The sequence below is a fragment of the Gossypium hirsutum genome, chromosome A11 (genome assembly GCF_007990345.1).
Source record: "Gossypium hirsutum isolate 1008001.06 chromosome A11, Gossypium_hirsutum_v2.1, whole genome shotgun sequence".
NCBI lineage: Eukaryota > Viridiplantae > Streptophyta > Magnoliopsida > Malvales > Malvaceae > Gossypium > Gossypium hirsutum.
In genome coordinates this window covers 101,257,968-101,278,615 of record NC_053434.1, presented here as the reverse complement: position 1 = coordinate 101,278,615, position 20,648 = coordinate 101,257,968, and the positions used below count along the sequence as shown (strand labels likewise).

The 20,648-nt window shown below is 38.6% G+C and overlaps 1 protein-coding gene across 1 annotated transcript; it reads left to right on the top strand.

The window, feature by feature from the left end:
- The first annotated feature begins 369 nt into the window (after positions 1-369).
- On the top strand, positions 370-1,466 carry LOC107957722 (uncharacterized). Its single transcript, XM_016893288.1, has 4 exons — positions 370-435; positions 531-667; positions 755-854; positions 945-1,466. Exons 1-4 carry the CDS (start codon positions 370-372, stop codon positions 1,464-1,466), a joined length of 825 nt encoding a protein of 274 aa, XP_016748777.1.
- The last annotated feature ends 19,182 nt before the right edge of the window (positions 1,467-20,648 follow it).

The window sequence follows — 20,648 nt, the reverse complement described above, 5'->3', positions numbered from 1 at the left end:
CATATAAATCTGTGATAGTGTGATGTGTATGATCCGATCTAATCCTTGTTTTTATTATAGATTATCTTCGATTTGAAAAGATGTCAGATAGACCAGAACAAATTGAGCAAGAAGAAGTTAACAGTAGAGTACAAACCTCTGAATAAGGAACAAGTAGTGAAGTTCGAATTTCATTGATGCGAGAACAAGAGCTCAAAAATATGATCTATGGATTTGTGAATCAGTGGTATAATGAGAATGTGCAAGAATGAAATCAGACTCAGCAACCTCCTCCCCCTATTTCAACATCGGTAGTATCCCTGGTTGCTCTTCCACCTCCTCCGAAAACTGAATCTGGAAAATGTTCTCCATTTGAAAAACCTAAAAAACATGGGGCTGAAGAATTTCGGGGAAGAACAGATGATGACCCCGTCAAAGTTGAATATTGGCTACAAAGTATAATGAGGGTTTTTAAGCAAATGACGTGCTCACCATATGATTACTTAATATGTGTTGTGTCATTATTGAAAGAAAAAGCTTATAACTGGTAGGAAATAATAGAAGCTGTTGTACCGACTGAGAAGATCACTTTGGAATTTTTCCAAAATGAATTTAAGAAGAAAAATGTTGATAGAAGATATCTGGATAAGAAGAAAAGAGAATTTCTCGACTTGCGACAGGGAAACAAGTCAGTGGCTGAATATGAAAAAGAATTTGTTTATCTGAGCAAATAAGCACGAGATATTGTACCCACTGAGGAAGACATGTGTATCAGATTCGAAGAAGGGCTAAATGATGAGATCAGAATGATGATAGGGGGCACTGAGATACGAGAATTCGTTGTTCTATCAGATCGTGCTCAGAAACTTGAAGAAGTATATAATAGAAAGATGCAATGAGATAGAAGAAGTAAAGAATCTTTCAAAAGAAGTGCATCTAAGTCATTTTTAGCTTTACCAATGAAGAAATCTAAAGAGGAATTCAGTCGAGCCACTTCAGCACCGGAAAGATCGAGAAAGAGTAGATCAAGACTATCTAATTATAAGGCATCTGATAGACCTGCTGTTAGCGTGGGTAGTGTACAAAATACCCAAAGGCCTAAGTGTCAATATTGTGGAAGAAGTCACCTCGGTGAATGTAGAAGTAAGTTAGGGGCTTGTTATAAATGTGGGGTCACTGATCACTTTATTCGTGATTGTCCCCAACTACAAGTAGAAGAAGTGGAACAGAAGGAGAAACAGAAAACTCCTCCTCAAAAAGGAAGACGCTCTGGTCAGAGCAGTGCTACTGGGGCTACTCGTTCGGGTATGAAAGATATTGCTAATCGATCAGAAGTTAGGGCCCCTGCTCATACTTATGCCATTCGAGCAAGAGAAGAAGCAACAGTTTCGGATGTAATTGCCGGTACTTTTTATCTTTATGATGTTCCTGTATATGCTTTAATAGACCCTGGGTCTATTCATCACTACAGCAAAATTGACTTTTAGCAGCGTTTTTTAAGGTTCTATTTGCAGCGTTTTTACAAGCGCTGTAAAAAACGCCACTAAAGAACATGACCTTTAGCGGCACTTTTCCCACAAACGCCACTAAAACTCATGACCTTTAGCTGCGCTTTTCCCACAAACGCCGCTAAAGGTCATAAATTTTTTTTAAAAAATATTATAAAGGTCATAAAAAATATAAAAAATTTAAAATTCATTATCAAAATATTGAGAAGAATAATATCCATGATATAAATATAAAAATTTTCTATTAAAATTTTAACTTTAAAACTAAATACAAAAATTAATGAATTTAAATTTAGAATTTAAAATAATAAATTAATAACACAATTAAAATCCAAAAGTTAAAACTCAAGTTATCTTAAATATTAAAATAAAAATAAAATTTAGAATCAAAACTAAAATAAATAATAAAAATTAGATTAAATATAAAGATATCAATAAAAATAAGATATTATAATGAAGTTAAGGACTTAAATCATAACCATGTAAAATATAAGATTTGAATATCCATTCCTATGTAAAATATCAACATTGATTAAGCTGTTAATGAATATTCTCTTTTCTAAGTCAAAATTACAATTCGTGTTTTTCTTCTTTCAACTCAAATAAAAATAAAATGTTGAAAACAAAACAATTAAATAAAAAAATAGAATAATTAGTTGACACGAGATTATTATTAAATATACACAAATATGCAAGTAGACTATTACAAAACAGGGTGTAGTTTTTGATCAACTAATTAGTTGAACCTACTGCAGGTTTTATCTATAATCTGCTTAACTAACATACAAACATAAGGCACTCTAATACTTTTTTGCACATAAAATATCTGAAACTCACACCTGAATTCAGTTTTAGAGCACATACGGTGTCAACTGCATGTTGATCAATATCATTCTTATTCGCTGTTGCAATGCCTCCCACATGCATTTGTAGAGGTAGGAGCCAGCTATTATGTGCCTTCTACAAATTGTTCTTGGACCGCAATCTAGTGTAGTAGGTTTTTCCTGATCCATTTGCCACCAGTCAAAACATAAAAGAGATACATTATGGTAACTCCATCAGCTTACACAGTAAATTATAGCTCGCATGTTTCAAAGGTATGATTCAATCACTGGGGATTCTGGTAAAATAATAGTCATTGAGAAGGCAAATTGATGATAAATTAGATAGGAGCAGAGAATATATACTATATTTTATCTGAACAAATGTTCCTTTTTCAAATATATTGGAATGAATAATGATTAATTTGCATCATCAACGCTAGTGAAAATCCATAAAGAAAAAAATGATAGTTAGAATGAAGCATGAGTTATTGATGAGAAATTACAATAAAGAGTAGTTTTGGAGTGAATTAGTTTATGATAGAAATAAATCATATTTTACTAGATATGGTAATCAGTATATCCCTTTGACACATTTAGATGTTCATATCATGTTGTATTTTAATCATTTTTCTTATATATCATATCCAAAATTGTCAAATATAATGTTTACTACAATGTTGAATTAGATTGCCTATAATATTAACTCTGAAATTCATGATGACTATAAAATTCTGCTTCGCGGTCCAGAACTGACAAAACATGTTGCAAAGCACTAAACAGTGGAAAAGAAAGAAGGAATGAAATACGTTTTCTACTAATTTTCTTCCTATCAGGCCATGGTGGATGGTTTAGACAAACTAGAGGTCAACTTGTGTCTGTGCATTAGATTTGGCGACCTTTTCTCTCTACCCTTTCTGACGAGCTCTTATTTCCCACATTGTTGTCAATTCTATTTGAGCCGACAGTTCTTCTTTAGCTTTCTCCCTTACTTCTTCGCACATCTCCATACCCGAATTGCATTTGTTCGCTTCGTTTTGATATTGTAATGCTAACTTCTTAGCCTCGAGTAAAAAAAACATTTATGTAAAAAACTATAACAATTAAGCATTAGTGACATACAACTAACGATTAAAATAAAATAAAACATATATGTAACAAATAAATTGTTGGTCAGAAAAAGTTGTAAAAAATGAAAAAAGAAATGCAGTCAACTGGCTCACTGTAAACTTAACTGCAGACTTTGAATATGCCATAAAACATAAATAAAACCCAAATTCACCAATATCACCCTGGAATGAAATCATTTGCTAGATGAAGGCAGTGGTTTTTGTTAATGCAATACAGAGGGTTATTACATTTAATGTTACATTCACATCCAAATTACTCTCGGATAAAAAAATACCACAACATTAATTATCAAGCAATTCCAACCAAATCAGTTCATCCTGCATACCAAAGCCAGAGTTACTACTTTATCTTATGTAAGTGTTATTTCACAATATCAGTCATCTGCAATCAATCTTAAAAACATGGCTCGGTTATGCATGTGACAGCCCTAAAGTGACCCTAGTCGGAAAGCGGTTTCGAGACCGCTAAACCGAGTCACCAAATTATTTGAATATGATATTTATTGTCTAAATTATGTGATTATGAATGTGTGAAAGTTTTAAGCTTCGATTTAGTAAATTGCATGTGAATTTAGTCAATAGGACTTATGTGTGATACTTTTGAAATGTGATAGGTTAATCTATAAGGATCTATTAGTGCATGTAATCAAAGGGGTGGACTTGCATGTCAATTTCCCCCATTTAATTACTAGTGGCCGGCCATGACAAAGGGTGATGGGCAAAACATGTCATAAAACATGTTGTGTTAATGGTTTATGTTAGAAATGATAAAATAATAATGGTTAGTAGGATGATGAAAGAAAAAAAAAAGAAAGAGGTCATCATCCATGTTTCTTCCTAGCCAATTCTAAAGAAAAAAAAAGAGAGAGAACAAGAGCATTCGGTAATGAAAACAAGTTGTGTTCTTTGATTATTCTTGGCCGAATTGAAAGGAGGAAGACAGGAGTGAAGCAATCAGTCATCTTAGGTCAATATTAAGGTAAGGAAGTTGATACTAGTTCTTGAAATCCTAGTTGATATTGAGTGAGATATCAAGTTATTGTTGGTAACCCATGTTGAAATTGTGATTTTGGAATAAGTAAGGTTTTCGGCTATGGAGATTAATAAGGGTGATGGTTGTGTTTCATGCTAAATCTAGATGAACAATGGTAGTTGCTTACATCTTGATATTTATGAGTTCCTTTCTTGGTTCTACCTTAGGTCCATAAGTATGATTTATGTTTGTTATGTTACTCATGGTTAAAATGATTCGGCTATGGTTCATGTAAAAATAAAATATACATGATTTGGTATTAAATGATATTAGGTTATATTCGAACATAGAAAGAGTTTATTTTGGTATGCTTATTACATGGTAGGTAAGATTTGTGTTTTGGATATATGTTTATATTTGGTTAATGATTTGTTCTTGTGAAGTATAAATTTGTAACATGAATTGAGTTGGAAGTTATTATAATGTACTTGTGCATTCGGGTATATGATGAAAATATATGAGGTGATTATAATCAATTTGTGATTCGGCTCTTGCACATGTATATATTTGCACATGATGTATTGGTATGACATATATATCATCTCAAGGTATATATTTATATATGATGGTGTTTCAGTTATGGAGTAAACGATGGATGCGTATTGAGTTATAATATGTAATGCATTAGTTAGTAAAATGTATGCCATTTATATGTGGTATTAAGTATATAATTGGCCTCAACATAGACTTGCATATTCGGCCACATGAGATGGATTGGTGTTGCATGTATTCGGTTAGAGGCAAGCATATTGATGCTTTTATCTTGGCTTAGATAATCGGCTAAAAGAGAGCGTGGGCTAATATGTTGAGTTTGATTCATGATTTCATACACATGCGACTCTAATGTCTAATGTTTATATGGGTTAAGTACCTTGAGTTTCTCTTCTTGATGTTCAAGTGATTAAATAAATTTATTTGTTAAATTAAGCTCAAGAGCAAAGGGGAACTAAATCCGATAAAGGGAAGGAAAAAGTGGTCGAATAGCCATCGAAATCGTTCGACAACATCCGAAGTAAGTTTTCGAGTAACGAGACTTAGTTTACGATTTGATTAAGTCATGACGTATGAGCATAACAAATATACGGTGATATGATGATTCTACTTGAATTATATGTTGAGTTAATTAGTCTATACATATGACAGGTAGCCGTATGTGCATAGAGATCGTGTCATAAAGCAAACTAAACCATGCTGTTTGTATGTGGCTAGTGAGCCGAAAATGGGATTGCTTAATACGTGACTTGTGTTTGAACTCTAATTATGAAAATGAAATATAGATGTGTCATGATTTATTGATATGTGCATGAATATTTGGATGATAACCGGGCTAAGTCCCGAAGGCATTTGTGCGAGTTACCATATCCGGGCTAAGTCCCGAAGGCATTTGTGCGAGTTACTATATCCGGGCTAAGTCCCGAAGGCATTTGTGCGAGTTACTGTATCCGGGCTATGTCCCGAAGGTATTCGAGCTAGTAGCTATATCCGGTTAAATCTCGAAGGTACTTGGCTTGGGAATGAGCGACCTTGCTGTAATAGTTTCAATTAATATGCTCGTAAAATCCCAGCGATGAGGTATGTTTCGTATATGCTTTGAATTAGTTGATCCCTTACAAATAGTATTCGCTCAGTCGATAAATGAGCTACCGGCCTTTGGCTAAGTTGATCTTTTGTGTATGAATATAAGGGTTGGTAATGTGAAGTAAGTATGATATTGAGAATTTGTGCATATGAAATTATCCGTTCAGCCATATGAATGTTACACTTTAGTTGTGTCAAATTTTATGGCTCAAAACTTACTAAGCATTAAATGCTTACTCCGTTTCTTTGAATCTCTGTTTTATAGATTTTGGTTCGTCAGCTATCGGACTCGGGATTGTCGAAGTCGAAGTCGTCCACACTATCAAACCCCCTTTTGGTACAGTTTTGGTTGAACTTTGAAATGGCATGTATAGGACTACCCTTTTTGTTGTGGGTTATGTACCCTTCAGTTTTGTATAAATTTGGATAGCCATGCGAAAATGGCTTATATATATTTTTGAGCATAATGTTATAATCATTTTGTATGTATATGGTTATTGAGAGGTGTGGATATGCTTGGCAATGATTGGCCATTGGAATGGTTAATCACGATCATACTTTGTGCTATATATGCTAAAGGGTTAGTTGAATCATGGAAACTGTGTAATAGGTAAAGTCTACCTTAAAGGCAGATGCTGATAGCAGCAGTGGTGTGAATTTTAAAAATCACTAAAAATAGTAGGAATGAAATTAAATAGTGAATAAATTATGTAATCGAACCTTGATGAATCTACTTCCATATGGAAGAAACGAAATGGTCATATGAGTCGTATTTTAAGAGATATTCAAGTTTTTGTGGGATAGGGCCAGAGCGATTTCTGGATCCCCTGATCTGACTTTGGAAATTCATTATAAATTAACCAGAGATAATTAGAAGTCATACCATATATGTATAGATTCCTTTTTGAGTCTAGTTTCATTAGAAACAAATGGAATAAGTATTGAATCCCTGTATAAGGAGTTATCTAAGTCGCAATGCAGGAAGGTCAGTGTAGTCGAACCCTGTAACAGGGGAGACTTTAACTAATAAACTGTACTAATTGGATCTACCAAAAATTCTAGAAAAAATATTTTGGATGGATATATGAGTCTAGTTTCAGGGAAAAATTACGAAACTGATTTTCAAGTTTTGGAACTCAAGATATGATTTTTAAGGTGACAGTAACGCAGTTAGTCAGCTGTCTGGAAATTTTTAAAATGGACTGTGAAAATAAGTGATTTAGTCTGTGAACCCCTCGTGTCCAACTCCGGTAACGGTCTCGGGTACGGGGTGTTACAATTAAATTGGTATCAGAGCCACGGTTTAGTCGATTCTAGGACTACCGTAATACGTTTGGGTCTAGCTATACATGCCATTATGTGATTATTTGATAGTGTGGTGATTTCTGACATTTGCAAATGTGTTTACTTATAGTAATGGATCCCGATCCCGACCGAGCGGTAGCTGATGATCTTGAGAGTGTAGCACCTGCTCTCGGACAAGGGACAGCTCCGGCGGATTCTCAACCTATTGCTAGTAATCCGAATGATGAAGCTAGACAAGCTTTCTATAGCGTGATGAATGATTGGTTTAACCAATACATTCGAACTAATACGGCTGTTCCACAACCTCCATTCCCGAATAATACCACCCCCGCACCTACAATACCTCCGGTAACTGACCAAATAAGGTCAAATAAGCCCTAGTTGACAGAATTCGAAAACACGGGGCTACTGAATTTAAAGCTACTGACAGCGATGATGCCGAGCAAGCTGAATTTTGGTTGGACAACACTATTCGGGTACTCGATGAGCTATCTTGCACACCCAATGAGTGCCTAAAGTGTACTATCTCCTTGCTACGTGATTCTGCCTACATTTGGTGGAATACGTTGACTTCTGTTGTGCCCAGAGAGCAAGTAACTTGGGAGTTTTTCCAAACCGAGTTTCGAAAAAAGTATATCAGTCAGAGATTCATGGATCAAAAACGGAAGGAATTTCTTGAACTTAAACAAGGTTCCATGTCGGTTACCGACTATGAACGAAAATTTGTGAGGCTTAGCCGGTACGCGCGAGAATGCATTTCTTTAGAAGCTGTGATGTGTAAACGTTTCGAAGATGGACTGAATGATGATATAAAGCTGTATGTTGGCATTTTGGAAATCCGGGAATTTGTGGCACTTGTCGAGCGAGCTTGCAAAGCCGAGGAGCTTAGTATGGAGAAAAGAAAAGCTGAGGTGGGAGCAAAGGAGTTTCGTAAGAGGTCTTCGGGGAAGCCCTTCCAACAGTCATCGAAGAAATTTAGAGATGGCTTAGGCCGGTCTAGAGACACTTCGGGCTTTTCTAGACGAGATCGTGATCGACCCCCTGTGGGTACACGAGTCACTTCGATCGCCAGTGTTGGAAATGATCGTCGAGACAGAACGGAGTGCCAATATTATGGTAAATGGCATTCGGGGAGTTGTAGATTCCATGACCGATCCTGTTACAAGTGCGGATCAGTTGACCACTTTATTAAAGATTGCCCGAGGTTGTCTGAACAGAATGTAAACCAGAGTGGGAAACCGGGTGCTACCACTGCTCGAGGTAGACCATCTAGAAACACGGGAAATCCTAGTGGTGGTCAGAGAGGATCTAGAGATGCTACAACCAGATCTGAGGCTCGTGCTCCTGCTAGAGCTTATGCTATACGCGCACGCGAGGATGCTTCCTTGCCAGATGTTATTACCGGTACTTTTACTCTCTTTGATACTAATGTGATTGCTTTGATTGACCCTGGTTCTACTCATTCTTATATATGTGAAACCTTAGCATCCAGTAAGATTTTACCTATTGAGTCTACTGAGTTCGTAATTCGGGTGTCAAATCCCTTGGGTCGTTACGTGCTTGTCGACAAAGTGTGTAAGAAATGTCCCCTAGTAATTCGAGGTTCCTGTTTTCCGGCGGACTTGATGCTTTTGCCGTTTGATGAATTTGATGTTATTCTCGGTTTGGATTGGTTGACTGTGCATGATGCGGTTGTGAATTGCAAAAGCAAGACTATTGATTTGAGGTGTGCAAATAACGAGATAATCCGAGTTGAGTCTACGGACTTAAAGGGGTTGCCAGCTGTAATACCTTGCGTATATACTTGATGACAAAGAGTTAGAAAAGAAACCCGAATCTGTGCCGGTGGTTTGTGAATACCCGGATGTTTTTCCCAAAGAATTACCGGGTTTACCACCTGTTCGGGAGGTAGAGTCTGGTATTGAGCTTGTACCCGGGACTACGCCGATTTCGATAGCTCCGTATTGTATGGCACCAACCGAGTTAAAAGAGTTGAAAGCTCAGTTGCAAGAATTGACGGATAGAGGTTTCGCTCGACCAAGTTTCTCACCTTGGGGTGCACCAGTATTATTTGTGAAAAAGAAGGACGGAACCATGAGGTTGTGCATCGACTATCGTCAGCTGAATAAAGTGACAATAAAGAATAAATATCTGTTACCGCGTATTGATGATTTGTTTGATCAACTAAAGGGAGCCTCAGTGTTTTCAAAGATAGATTTGAGATCGGGTTATTATCAGTTGCGAATTCGAGATTCGGATATACCCAAAACTGCTTTCAGAACGAGATATGGCCACTACGAGTTCTTAGTGATGCCATTTGGGCTTACTAATGCCCCTGCGGTATTTATGGATTTGATGAACCGGATCTTCAGACAGTATTTGGACCGGTTTGTAGTTGTGTTTATTGATGACATCTTGATCTATTCAAGAGATGATGTAACACCCCGAACCCGAGACCGACACCGGAGTCGAACACGAGGTGTTAACAGACTTTAAACCCCTTATAAAAAATTTCCCAGACACTGCCAATCTGTGTACTAGTTGCTTTAAAAATCATATCTTGAGTTTCACAACTCGAAAATCAGTTTCGTGATTTTTCCCTGAAACTAGACTCAGAATCCTATCTACATATTTTTTTCTAGAATTTTTGGTCGGGCCAATTAGTACAGTTTATTAGTAAAATTCTCCCATGTTACAGGGATCGACTACACTGACCTTTGCGCATTACGACCAAGATATCTCCCTGCACAGAGCTTCAATACTGATGCCGTTTGTTTCTATAGAAACTAGACTCAGTGAGGAATCTATACATATATGGTATGACTACTAATTATCTCTGGTTAATTTATAATTAATTTCCAAAGTCGGAACAGGGAATCCAGAAACCGTTCTGGCCCTGTCTCACGAGAACCTGAATATCTCTTAACATACTGTCTGTATGATTGTTTCGTTACTTTCCTATGAAAGTAGATTCATCAAGGTTTGTTTACATAATTTATTCACTATTTAATTCCATTTCTACTATTTTTAGTGATTTTCCAAATCTACATCACTGCTGCTGTTAGCATCTGCCTTTAAGGTAGACTTTACCTATTTCATGGTTTCCATGATTCAACTAGCCCTTTTTGCATAAATAGCACAATTTATGAAAGTGATTAACCATCCCCGTGGCCAATCCTTGTCAAGCATATCCACACCAAATGATTATAACATTATACTCAAACACATATAAGCCATTTTCGCATGGCTATCCAAAATTTATACAAGTCCAAAGGGTCCACGACCCACAACAAACGGGTAGTCCTATACATGCCATTTCGAAGTTCAACCAAAATTGTACCAAAATGGGGCTTTGATAGTGTGGGCAACTTTGACCTCAAGATCCCGAGTCCGATAGCTGGAGAACCAAATCTATAAAACAGAGGAGCAATGAAACGGAGTAAGCAATTTATGCTTAGTAAGTTTTGAGCAAGGAATTCCAGCACCACAAAAGTATAGCATTCATATAGCTAAACGGATAATTTCATATGCACAAATTTACGATATCGTACTTGCTTCACATTATCAACCCTTATGTACATACACAAAAGATCAACTCAGCCAAAGGCCGGTAGCTCGTTTATCAACTGAGCGAATACTTATTTGTAAGGGCTCAACTAAATTCAAGCACATACGAAACATACCTCAATGTTGGGATGTTTCGAGAGTATTAACTGGAATTTTACAGCAAGTTCATTCATTCCCAAATCACGTACCTTCGGAATTTAACCGGATATAGCTCCTCGTTCAAATGCCTTCGGGACATAGCCCGGTTATAGTAATTCGCACAAATGCCTTCGGGACTTAACCCGGATTTAGTAACTCGCACAAATGCCTTCGGGCTTAGCCCGGAATTAGTATCTCGCACAAATGCCTTCGGATCTTAGTCCGGATATTGTCACTTAGCACAAGCCTTCGGGACTTAGCCCGGACATCATTCAAATAACCATGCACATTTAACAATAAATCATGGCCCATTCGTATTTCATTTTCGTTAGCAAAACTCAAACACAAGACAGTTATCATTCTTGCAAATTCGACTCAATAGCCACACAAAGAGCATGATTTTAATTTGCTCAAAACATGATCTAATCACATCATAATTTAAGCTCTTTTACTCAAGAACTTACCTCGGGTGTTGTCGAACGATTCCGATAGCTATTCGACCACTTTTTCCTTCCCTTTATCGGATTTAGTTCCCCTTTGCTCTTGAGCTTAATTAAACAAATAAATTGATTTAATCATTTGAGCATCGAAAAGAGGAACACAAGGCACTTAGCCCATATTTATACATTAGACATTAAAGTCACATATGTACGGAATCATGAATCAAACTCAACATTTTAGCTAATTTTTCCCCCTTGGCCGAATATGCATGTCTATTTTGGGGCCGATTTCAACACTTAATACATTCTACAAGTATGGTCACTTGTATTGACTAAACACCCTTTTGTTTCAAGTTCAAAACTTGGCTAATACACACATATACACACTAGTAAAGCATCCTCTCCCTTTCCATCAATTTAACACATGCATTGCTCATTAACATGCAAAAGTTATATTCGGCCTTAGCACACAACTTGCTAGCCGATTCTTCTCCATTTAGCAACCAATGCACATACGTGCTCACTCAAAAATGCTAAAAAGGAGGTTCAAGAATCATCAAGCCACCATCACATGCATCATTAACAAGCTTCATATTTAGCATGCAATGGCATTAACACAAACTCCACCTAGGCCGAATCTTAACTCATCCTCATGCCTCATCACCACAACATCAAACATCAACCAAGAATGATGCATCCATGGCCGAGTGTCATTTCCATCACATAGCAAGATTTAGACCATGGGCTAGGTAGAACTCAAGCTAACAACTAAAACATGCATGCATCTCATGGAATATCATCAAACATACCTTAGCCTAGCTACATGCATGGTCGAACCTCTTCAACCTTTCTTTTTCCTTCCTCCTTAAAATTTTTGGCCAAGGATGAACCAAAGGATGAGCATTTTTTTTTCTTTGTTTTTTTTTCTAGTTTCGGCTAAATGAAGATGAGAAAGGATGAACAAAAATTTTCTCCTTTCTTTTCTTTAGCTCACGGCAATGGGGGGGAAACAACTACACACATTTTTTTTTGTATTCATCATACTCCTTTTCATTATTTTATGCCCATGCCCCTTATTTTATTTTTTTCCTACATACCTCACTAGGCCAACATGTTCCCAACATGTTTCCACCCATAGCATGGCCAACCACTAGCTCAAATTTTGGGTAATTTGACATGCAAACCCATCATTTTCACAACATGCATTAATAGACCATTTTAAATTAGCCTATCATATTTTCACCATGTCTCATATCAATCCCTATTTAATAATTTCTCATGCAATTGGCAAAATTGGAGAATGAAACTTCCACATACTCATGTACACACATAATAAGCATAGAATATGGAAATCAATTATTTTTATGACTCGGTTTTGTGGTCCCGAAACCACTTCCCGACTAGGGTCAATTTTGGGCTGTCACAACTCTCCCCCACTTAAGAAATTTTCGTCCCCGAAAATCTTACCGGTAAATAGGTCTGGGTATCGTTCTTTCATCGAGCTCTCAGTTTCCCAAGTAGCTTCCTCGATCCCGTGTTTGAGCCATAACACCTTCACTAACGGAACCCTTTTGTTTCGCAACTCCTTCACTTCACGGGCTAGGATACGCATCGGCTCTTCTTCATAACTCATATCGGCTTGAATTTCAACCTCTGATGGGCTAATTATGTGCGATGGATCAGATCGATAGCGTCGAAGCATCGAAACATGAAAGACGTCGTGAATCTTTTCAAGCTCAGGGGGCAAAATCAATCTATACGCAACCGGACCAACTCGTTCGGAGATTTCGTACGGCCCAATGAATCTCGGGCTCAACTTGCCCTTACGGCCAAACCTGAGTACCTTTTTCCAAGGCGAAACTTTAAGGAACACTTTATCTCCCACCTGATATTCAATGTCCTTTCGTTTCAAATCCGCATACGATTTTTGACGATCTGTGGCTGCTTTCAGACTTTCACGGATTACCTTTACTTTCTGTTCGGCATCCTTAATCAAATCAACTCCGAAAATTTTACTTTCACCGAGCTCGGTCCAAAACAATGGTGTACGGCATTTACGACCGTACAAAGCCTCGTAAGGTGCCATCTTAATACTTGATTGAAAACTATTATTGTAAGCGAATTCAATCAAAGGTAAATACCGTTCCCATGAACCACTGAACTCGAGGATGCAACATCTCAACATATCCTCAAGTATCTGAATTATCCGCTCAGATTGACCATCGGTTTGGGGATGAAAAGCAGTGCTAAAATGCAGCTTGGTACCCAAAGCTTCTTGCAATTTCCTCCAAAATCGCGAGGTGAATCTCGGATCTCTATCCGACACGATAGAAATAGGTACCCCGTGTAATCTCACAATCTGAGAAACGTACAATTCAACTAGTCTATCCAATGAAAAATCCATACACACGGGGATAAAGTGAGCCGACTTAGTCAGTCTATCGACAACAACCCAAATCGCATCCTTCTTGCTTGTTGACAATGGCAGTCCGGACACAAAGTCCATTGTGACTCGATCCCATTCCCACTCGGGTATCATGATCGGCTGAAGTAATCATGAAGGCACTTGATGTTCCGCTTTCACTTGTTGACATATTAAACATCTCGAAACAAGGTCGGAGATGTCTCGTTTCATACCATGCCACCAAAACCAACGTTTCAAATCGTTGTACATTTTCGTACTCCCCGGGTGACTTGACATTCGGCTACAATGGGCTTCGTTCAGAATCATCGAAATGAGTTCCGAACTCCTTGGAACACACAAACGACTTCTGAACCTCAAACAATCATCATCAACTTTCTGGGCTTCACGAATTTGATGAATCAATAATGGTTTGGCTTTTAATTCAGCAACTAACACATTGTCAGGTAGAACAGACAAATGCACATTCATTGCTCGTAAAGCAACCAATGACTTCCGGCTTAAGGCGTCCGCAACCACATTAGCCTTTCCCGGGTGGTAATCAATGACAAGCTCGTAATCTTTCAACAACTCAAGCCAACGTCTTTGTCGCAGATTTAAGTCTCTTTGAGTCATCAAATATTTGAGACTTTTGTGATCCGAAAATACATGGCACTTTTCACCAAATAAGTAATGTCGCCATATTTTTAAAGCAAATACGATGGCAGCTAGTTCAAGATCATGGGTCGGATAATTTTTCTCATGTGGCTTTAATTGTCTCGACGCATAGGCCACAACTCGACCTTCTTGCATCAATACGCAACCCAACCCAAGTAGGGATGCGTCATTATAAATGACAAACTCTTTGCCTGATTCGGGTTGCACTAAAATTGGAGCTTCAGTCAAATAAGTTTTTAGTTGATCAAAACTTTTCTGACATTTCTCCGTCCATTCGAACTTAACATCCTTTTGAAGTAGCTTCGTCATTGGTGTGGCTATCATCGAGAAACCTTTGACAAATCGTCGGTAATAACCGGCGAGTCCCAGGAAGCTCCGAACTTCGGTAATATTTCTTGGAGGCTTCCAGTTAAGTATGTCTGAAATTTTGCTCGGGTCAGCTCGAATACCCGATGCGGATACCACATGACCCAAGAAGCTAACCTCTCTTAACCAGAACTCACACTTACTGAACTTAGCATATAACTGCTTATCCCGCAAAATTTGCAACACTAGCCTCAGATGCTCAGCATGTTCGGTCTCATCTCTTGAATAGACCAAGATGTCATCAATGAACACAACTACGAACCGATCCAAATATGGTCTGAAGATCCGATTCATCAAATCCATAAATACCGCAGGGGCATTTGTGAGCCCAAACGGCATCACTAAGAACTCGTAGTGACCATATCTCGTCCTGAAGGCAGTTTTGGGTATGTCTGATTCTCGAATTCGCAACTGATAATAGCCCGATCTCAAATCTATTTTGAGAACACTGTGGCTCCCTTCAGTTGGTCGAACAAATCATCGATGCGCGGCAACGGATATTTGTTCTTTATCGTCACTTTATTCAGTTGACGATAGTCAATGCACAACCTCATGGTTCCGTCCTTCTTTTCACGAACAATACTGGTGCACCCCAGGTGAGAAACTTGGTCGAGCAAACCTCTATTCGTCAATTCTTGCAACTGAGCTTTCAACTCTTTTAACTCGGTTGGTGCCATACGATACGGAGCTATCGAAATCGGCGTAGTCCCAGGTATAAGCTCAATACCAAACTCTACCTCCCGAACAGGTGGTAAACCCAGTAATTCTTCAGGAAAAACATCCGGGTATTCACAAACCACCGGCACAGATTCGGGTTTCTTTTCTAATTCTTTGTCATCAAGTACATACGCAAGGTATGCTTTGCACCCTTTTCTTACATATTTCTGGGCCAACATTGCTGATATTACAGCTGGCATCCCCTCTAAGTCCGTAGACTCAACTCAGATTACTTCGTTATTTGCGCACCTCAAATCAATAGTCTTATGTACATACACAAAAGATCAACTCAGCCAAAGGCCGGTAGCTCGTTTATCAACTGAGCGAATACTTATTTGTAAGGGCTCAACTAAATTCAAGCACATACGAAACATACCTCAATGTTGGGATGTTTCGAGAGTATTAACTGGAATTTTACAGCAAGTTCATTCATTCCCAAATCACGTACCTTCGGAATTTAACCGGATATAGCTCCTCGTTCAAATGCCTTCGGGACATAGCCCGGTTATAGTAATTCGCACAAATGCCTTCGGGACTTAACCCGGATTTAGTAACTCGCACAAATGCCTTCGGGCTTAGCCCGGAATTAGTATCTCGCACAAATGCCTTCGGATCTTAGTCCGGATATTGTCACTTAGCACAAGCCTTCGGGACTTAGCCCGGACATCATTCAAATAACCATGCACATTTAACAATAAATCATGGCCCATTCGTATTTCATTTTCGTTAGCAAACTCAAACACAAGACAGTTATCATTCTTGCAAATTCGACTCAATAGCCACACAAAGAGCATGATTTTAATTTGCTCAAAACATGATCTAATCACATCATAATTTAAGCTCTTTTACTCAAGAACTTACCTCGGGTGTTGTCGAACGATTCCGATAGCTATTCGACCACTTTTTCCTTCCCTTTATCGGATTTAGTTCCCCTTTGCTCTTGAGCTTAATTAAACAAATAAATTGATTTAATCATTTGAGCATCGAAAAGAGGAACACAAGGCACTTAGCCATATTTATACATTAGACATTAAAGTCACATATGTACGGAATCATGAATCAAACTCAACATTTTAGCTAATTTTCCCCTTGCCGAATATGCATGTCTATTTTGGGGCCGATTTCAACACTTAATACATTCTACAAGTATGGTCACTTGTATTGACTAAACACCCTTTTGTTTCAAGTTCAAAACTTGGCTAATCACACATATACACACTAGTAAAGCATCCTCTCCCTTTCCATCATTTAACACATGCATTGCTCATTAACATGCAAAAGTTATATTCGGCCTTAGCACACAACTTGCTAGCCGATTCTTCTCCATTTAGCAACCAATGCACATACGTGCTCACTCAAAAATGCTAAAAGGAGGTTCAAGAATCATCAAGCCACCATCACATGCATCATTAACAAGCTTCATATTTAGCATGCAATGGCATTAACACAAACTCCACCTAGCCGAATCTTAACTCATCCTCATGCCTCATCACCACAACATCAAACATCAACCAAGAATGATGCATCCATGGCCGAGTGTCATTTCCATCACATAGCAAGATTTAGACCATGGGCTAGGTAGAACTCAAGCTAACAACTAAAACATGCATGCATCTCATGGAATATCATCAAACATACCTTAGCCTAGCTACATGCATGGTCGAACCTCTTCAACCTTTCTTTTTCCTTCCTCCTTAAAATTTTTGGCCAGGATGAACCAAAGGATGAGCATTTTTTTTTCTTTGTTTTTTTTCTAGTTTCGGCTAAATGAAGATGAGAAAGGATGAACAAAAATTTTCTCCTTTCTTTTCTTTAGCTCACGGCAATGGGGGGAAACAACTACACACATTTTTTTTTGTATTCATCATACTCCTTTTCATTATTTTATGCCCATGCCCTTATTTTATTTTTTCCTACATACCTCACTAGGCCAACATGTTCCCAACATGTTTCCACCCATAGCATGGCCAACCACTAGCTCAAATTTTGGGTAATTTGACATGCAAACCCATCATTTTCACAACATGCATTAATAGACCATTTTAAATTAGCCTATCATATTTTCACCATGTCTCATATCAATCCCTATTTAATAATTTCTCATGCAATTGGCAAAATTGGAGAATGAAACTTCCACATACTCATGTACACACATAATAAGCATAGAATATGGAAATCAATTATTTTTATGACTCGGTTTTGTGGTCCCGAAACCACTTCCCGACTAGGGTCAATTTTGGCTGTCACAACTCTCCCCACTTAAGAAATTTTCGTCCCGAAAATCTTACCGTAATAGGTCTGGGTATCGTTCTTTCATCGAGCTCTCAGTTTCCCAAGTAGCTTCCTCGATCCCGTGTTTGAGCCATAACACCTTCACTAACGGAACCCTTTGTTTCGCAACTCCTTCACTTCACGGGCTAGGATACGCATCGGCTCTTCTTCATAACTCATATCGGCTTGAATTTCAACCTCTGATGGCTAATTATGTGCGATGGATCAGATCGATAGCGTCGAAGCATCGAAACATGAAAGACGTCGTGAATCTTTTCAAGCTCAGGGGGCAAAATCAATCTATACGCAACCGGACCAACTCGTTCGGAGATTTCGTACGGCCCAATGAATCTCGGGCTCAACTTGCCCTTACGGCCAAACCTGAGTACCTTTTTCCAAGGCGAAACTTTAAGGAACACTTTATCTCCCACCTGATATTCAATGTCCTTTCGTTTCAAATCCGCATACGATTTTTGACGATCTGTGGCTGCTTTCAGACTTTCACGGATTACCTTTACTTTCTGTTCGGCATCCTTAATCAAATCAACTCCGAAAATTTTACTTTCACCGAGCTCGGTCCAAAACAATGGTGTACGGCATTTACGACCGTACAAAGCCTCGTAAGGTGCCATCTTAATACTTGATTGAAAACTATTATTGTAAGCGAATTCAATCAAAGGTAAATACCGTTCCATGAACCACTGAACTCGAGGATGCAACATCTCAACATATCCTCAAGTATCTGAATTATCCGCTCAGATTGACCATCGGTTTGGGGATGAAAAGCAGTGCTAAAATGCAGCTTGGTACCCAAAGCTTCTTGCAATTTCCTCCAAAATCGCGAGGTGAATCTCGGATCTCTATCCGACACGATAGAAATAGGTACCCCGTGTAATCTCACAATCTGAGAAACGTACAATTCAACTAGTCTATCCAATGAAAAATCCATACACACGGGGATAAAGTGAGCCGACTTAGTCAGTCTATCGACAACAACCCAAATCGCATCCTTCTTGCTTGTTGACAATGGCAGTCCGGACACAAAGTCCATTGTGACTCGATCCCATTCCCACTCGGGTATCATGATCGGCTGAAGTAATCATGAAGGCACTTGATGTTCCGCTTTCACTTGTTGACATATTAAACATCTCGAAACAAGGTCGGAGATGTCTCGTTTCATACCATGCCACCAAAACCAACGTTTCAAATCGTTGTACATTTTCGTACTCCCGGGTGACTTGACATTCGGCTACAATGGGCTTCGTTCAGAATCATCGAAATGAGTTCCGAACTCCTTGGAACACACAAACGACTTCTGAACCTCAAACAATCATCATCAACTTTCTGGGCTTCACGAATTTGATGAATCAATAATGGTTTGGCTTTTAATTCAGCAACTAACACATTGTCAGGTAGAACAGACAAATGCACATTCATTGCTCGTAAAGCAACCAATGACTTCCGGCTTAAGGCGTCCGCAACCACATTAGCCTTTCCCGGGTGGTAATCAATGACAAGCTCGTAATCTTTCAACAACTCAAGCCAACGTCTTTGTCGCAGATTTAAGTCTCTTTGAGTCATCAAATATTTGAGACTTTTGTGATCCGAAAATACATGGCACTTTTCACCAAATAAGTAATGTCGCCATATTTTTAAAGCAAATACGATGGCAGCTAGTTCAAGATCATGGGTCGGATAATTTTTCTCATGTGGCTTTAATTGTCTCGACGCATAGGCCACAACTCGACCTTCTTGCATCAATACGCAACCCAACCCAAGTAGGGATGCGTCATTATAAATGACAAACTCTTTGCCTGATTCGGGTTGCACTAAAATTGGAGCTTCAGTCAAATAAGTTTTTAGTTGATCAAAACTTTTCTGACATTTCTCCGTCCATTCGAACTTAACATCCTTTTGAAGTAGCTTCGTCATTGGTGTGGCTATCATCGAGAAACCTTTGACAAATCGTCGGTAATAACCGGCGAGTCCCAGGAAGCTCCGAACTTCGGTAATATTTCTTGGAGGCTTCCAGTTAAGTATGTCTGAAATTTTGCTCGGGTCAGCTCGAATACCCGATGCGGATACCACATGACCCAAGAAGCTAACCTCTCTTAACCAGAACTCACACTTACTGAACTTAGCATATAACTGCTTATCCCGCAAAATTTGCAACACTAGCCTCAGATGCTCAGCATGTTCGGTCTCATCTCTTGAATAGACCAAGATGTCATCAATGAACACAACTACGAACCGATCCAAATATGGTCTGAAGATCCGATTCATCAAATCCATAAATACCGCAGGGGCATTTGTGAGCCCAAACGGCATCACTAAGAACTCGTAGTGACCATATCTCGTCCTGAAGGCAGTTTTGGGTATGTCTGATTCTCGAATTCGCAACTGATAATAGCCCGATCTCAAATCTATTTTTGAGAACACTGTGGCTCCCTTCAGTTGGTCGAACAAATCATCGATGCGCGGCAACGGATATTTGTTCTTTATCGTCACTTTATTCAGTTGACGATAGTCAATGCACAACCTCATGGTTCCGTCCTTCTTTTTCACGAACAATACTGGTGCACCCCAAGGTGAGAAACTTGGTCGAGCAAAACCTCTATTCGTCAATTCTTGCAACTGAGCTTTCAACTCTTTTAACTCGGTTGGTGCCATACGATACGGAGCTATCGAAATCGGCGTAGTCCCAGGTATAAGCTCA

Excerpts from the sequence above, each read along its gene's own strand:
- LOC107957722 (XM_016893288.1), top strand. The coding sequence starts at position 370 with ATGGGGCTGAAGAATTTCGGGGAAGAACAGATGATGACCCCGTCAAAG. Across the intron at positions 436-530 it reads AGTTGAATATTGGCTACAAA|GAAATAATAGAAGCTGTTGT; the intron begins GTATAATGAGGG and ends TATAACTGGTAG. Across the intron at positions 668-754 it reads GACTTGCGACAGGGAAACAA|ATTCGAAGAAGGGCTAAATG; the intron begins GTCAGTGGCTGA and ends CATGTGTATCAG.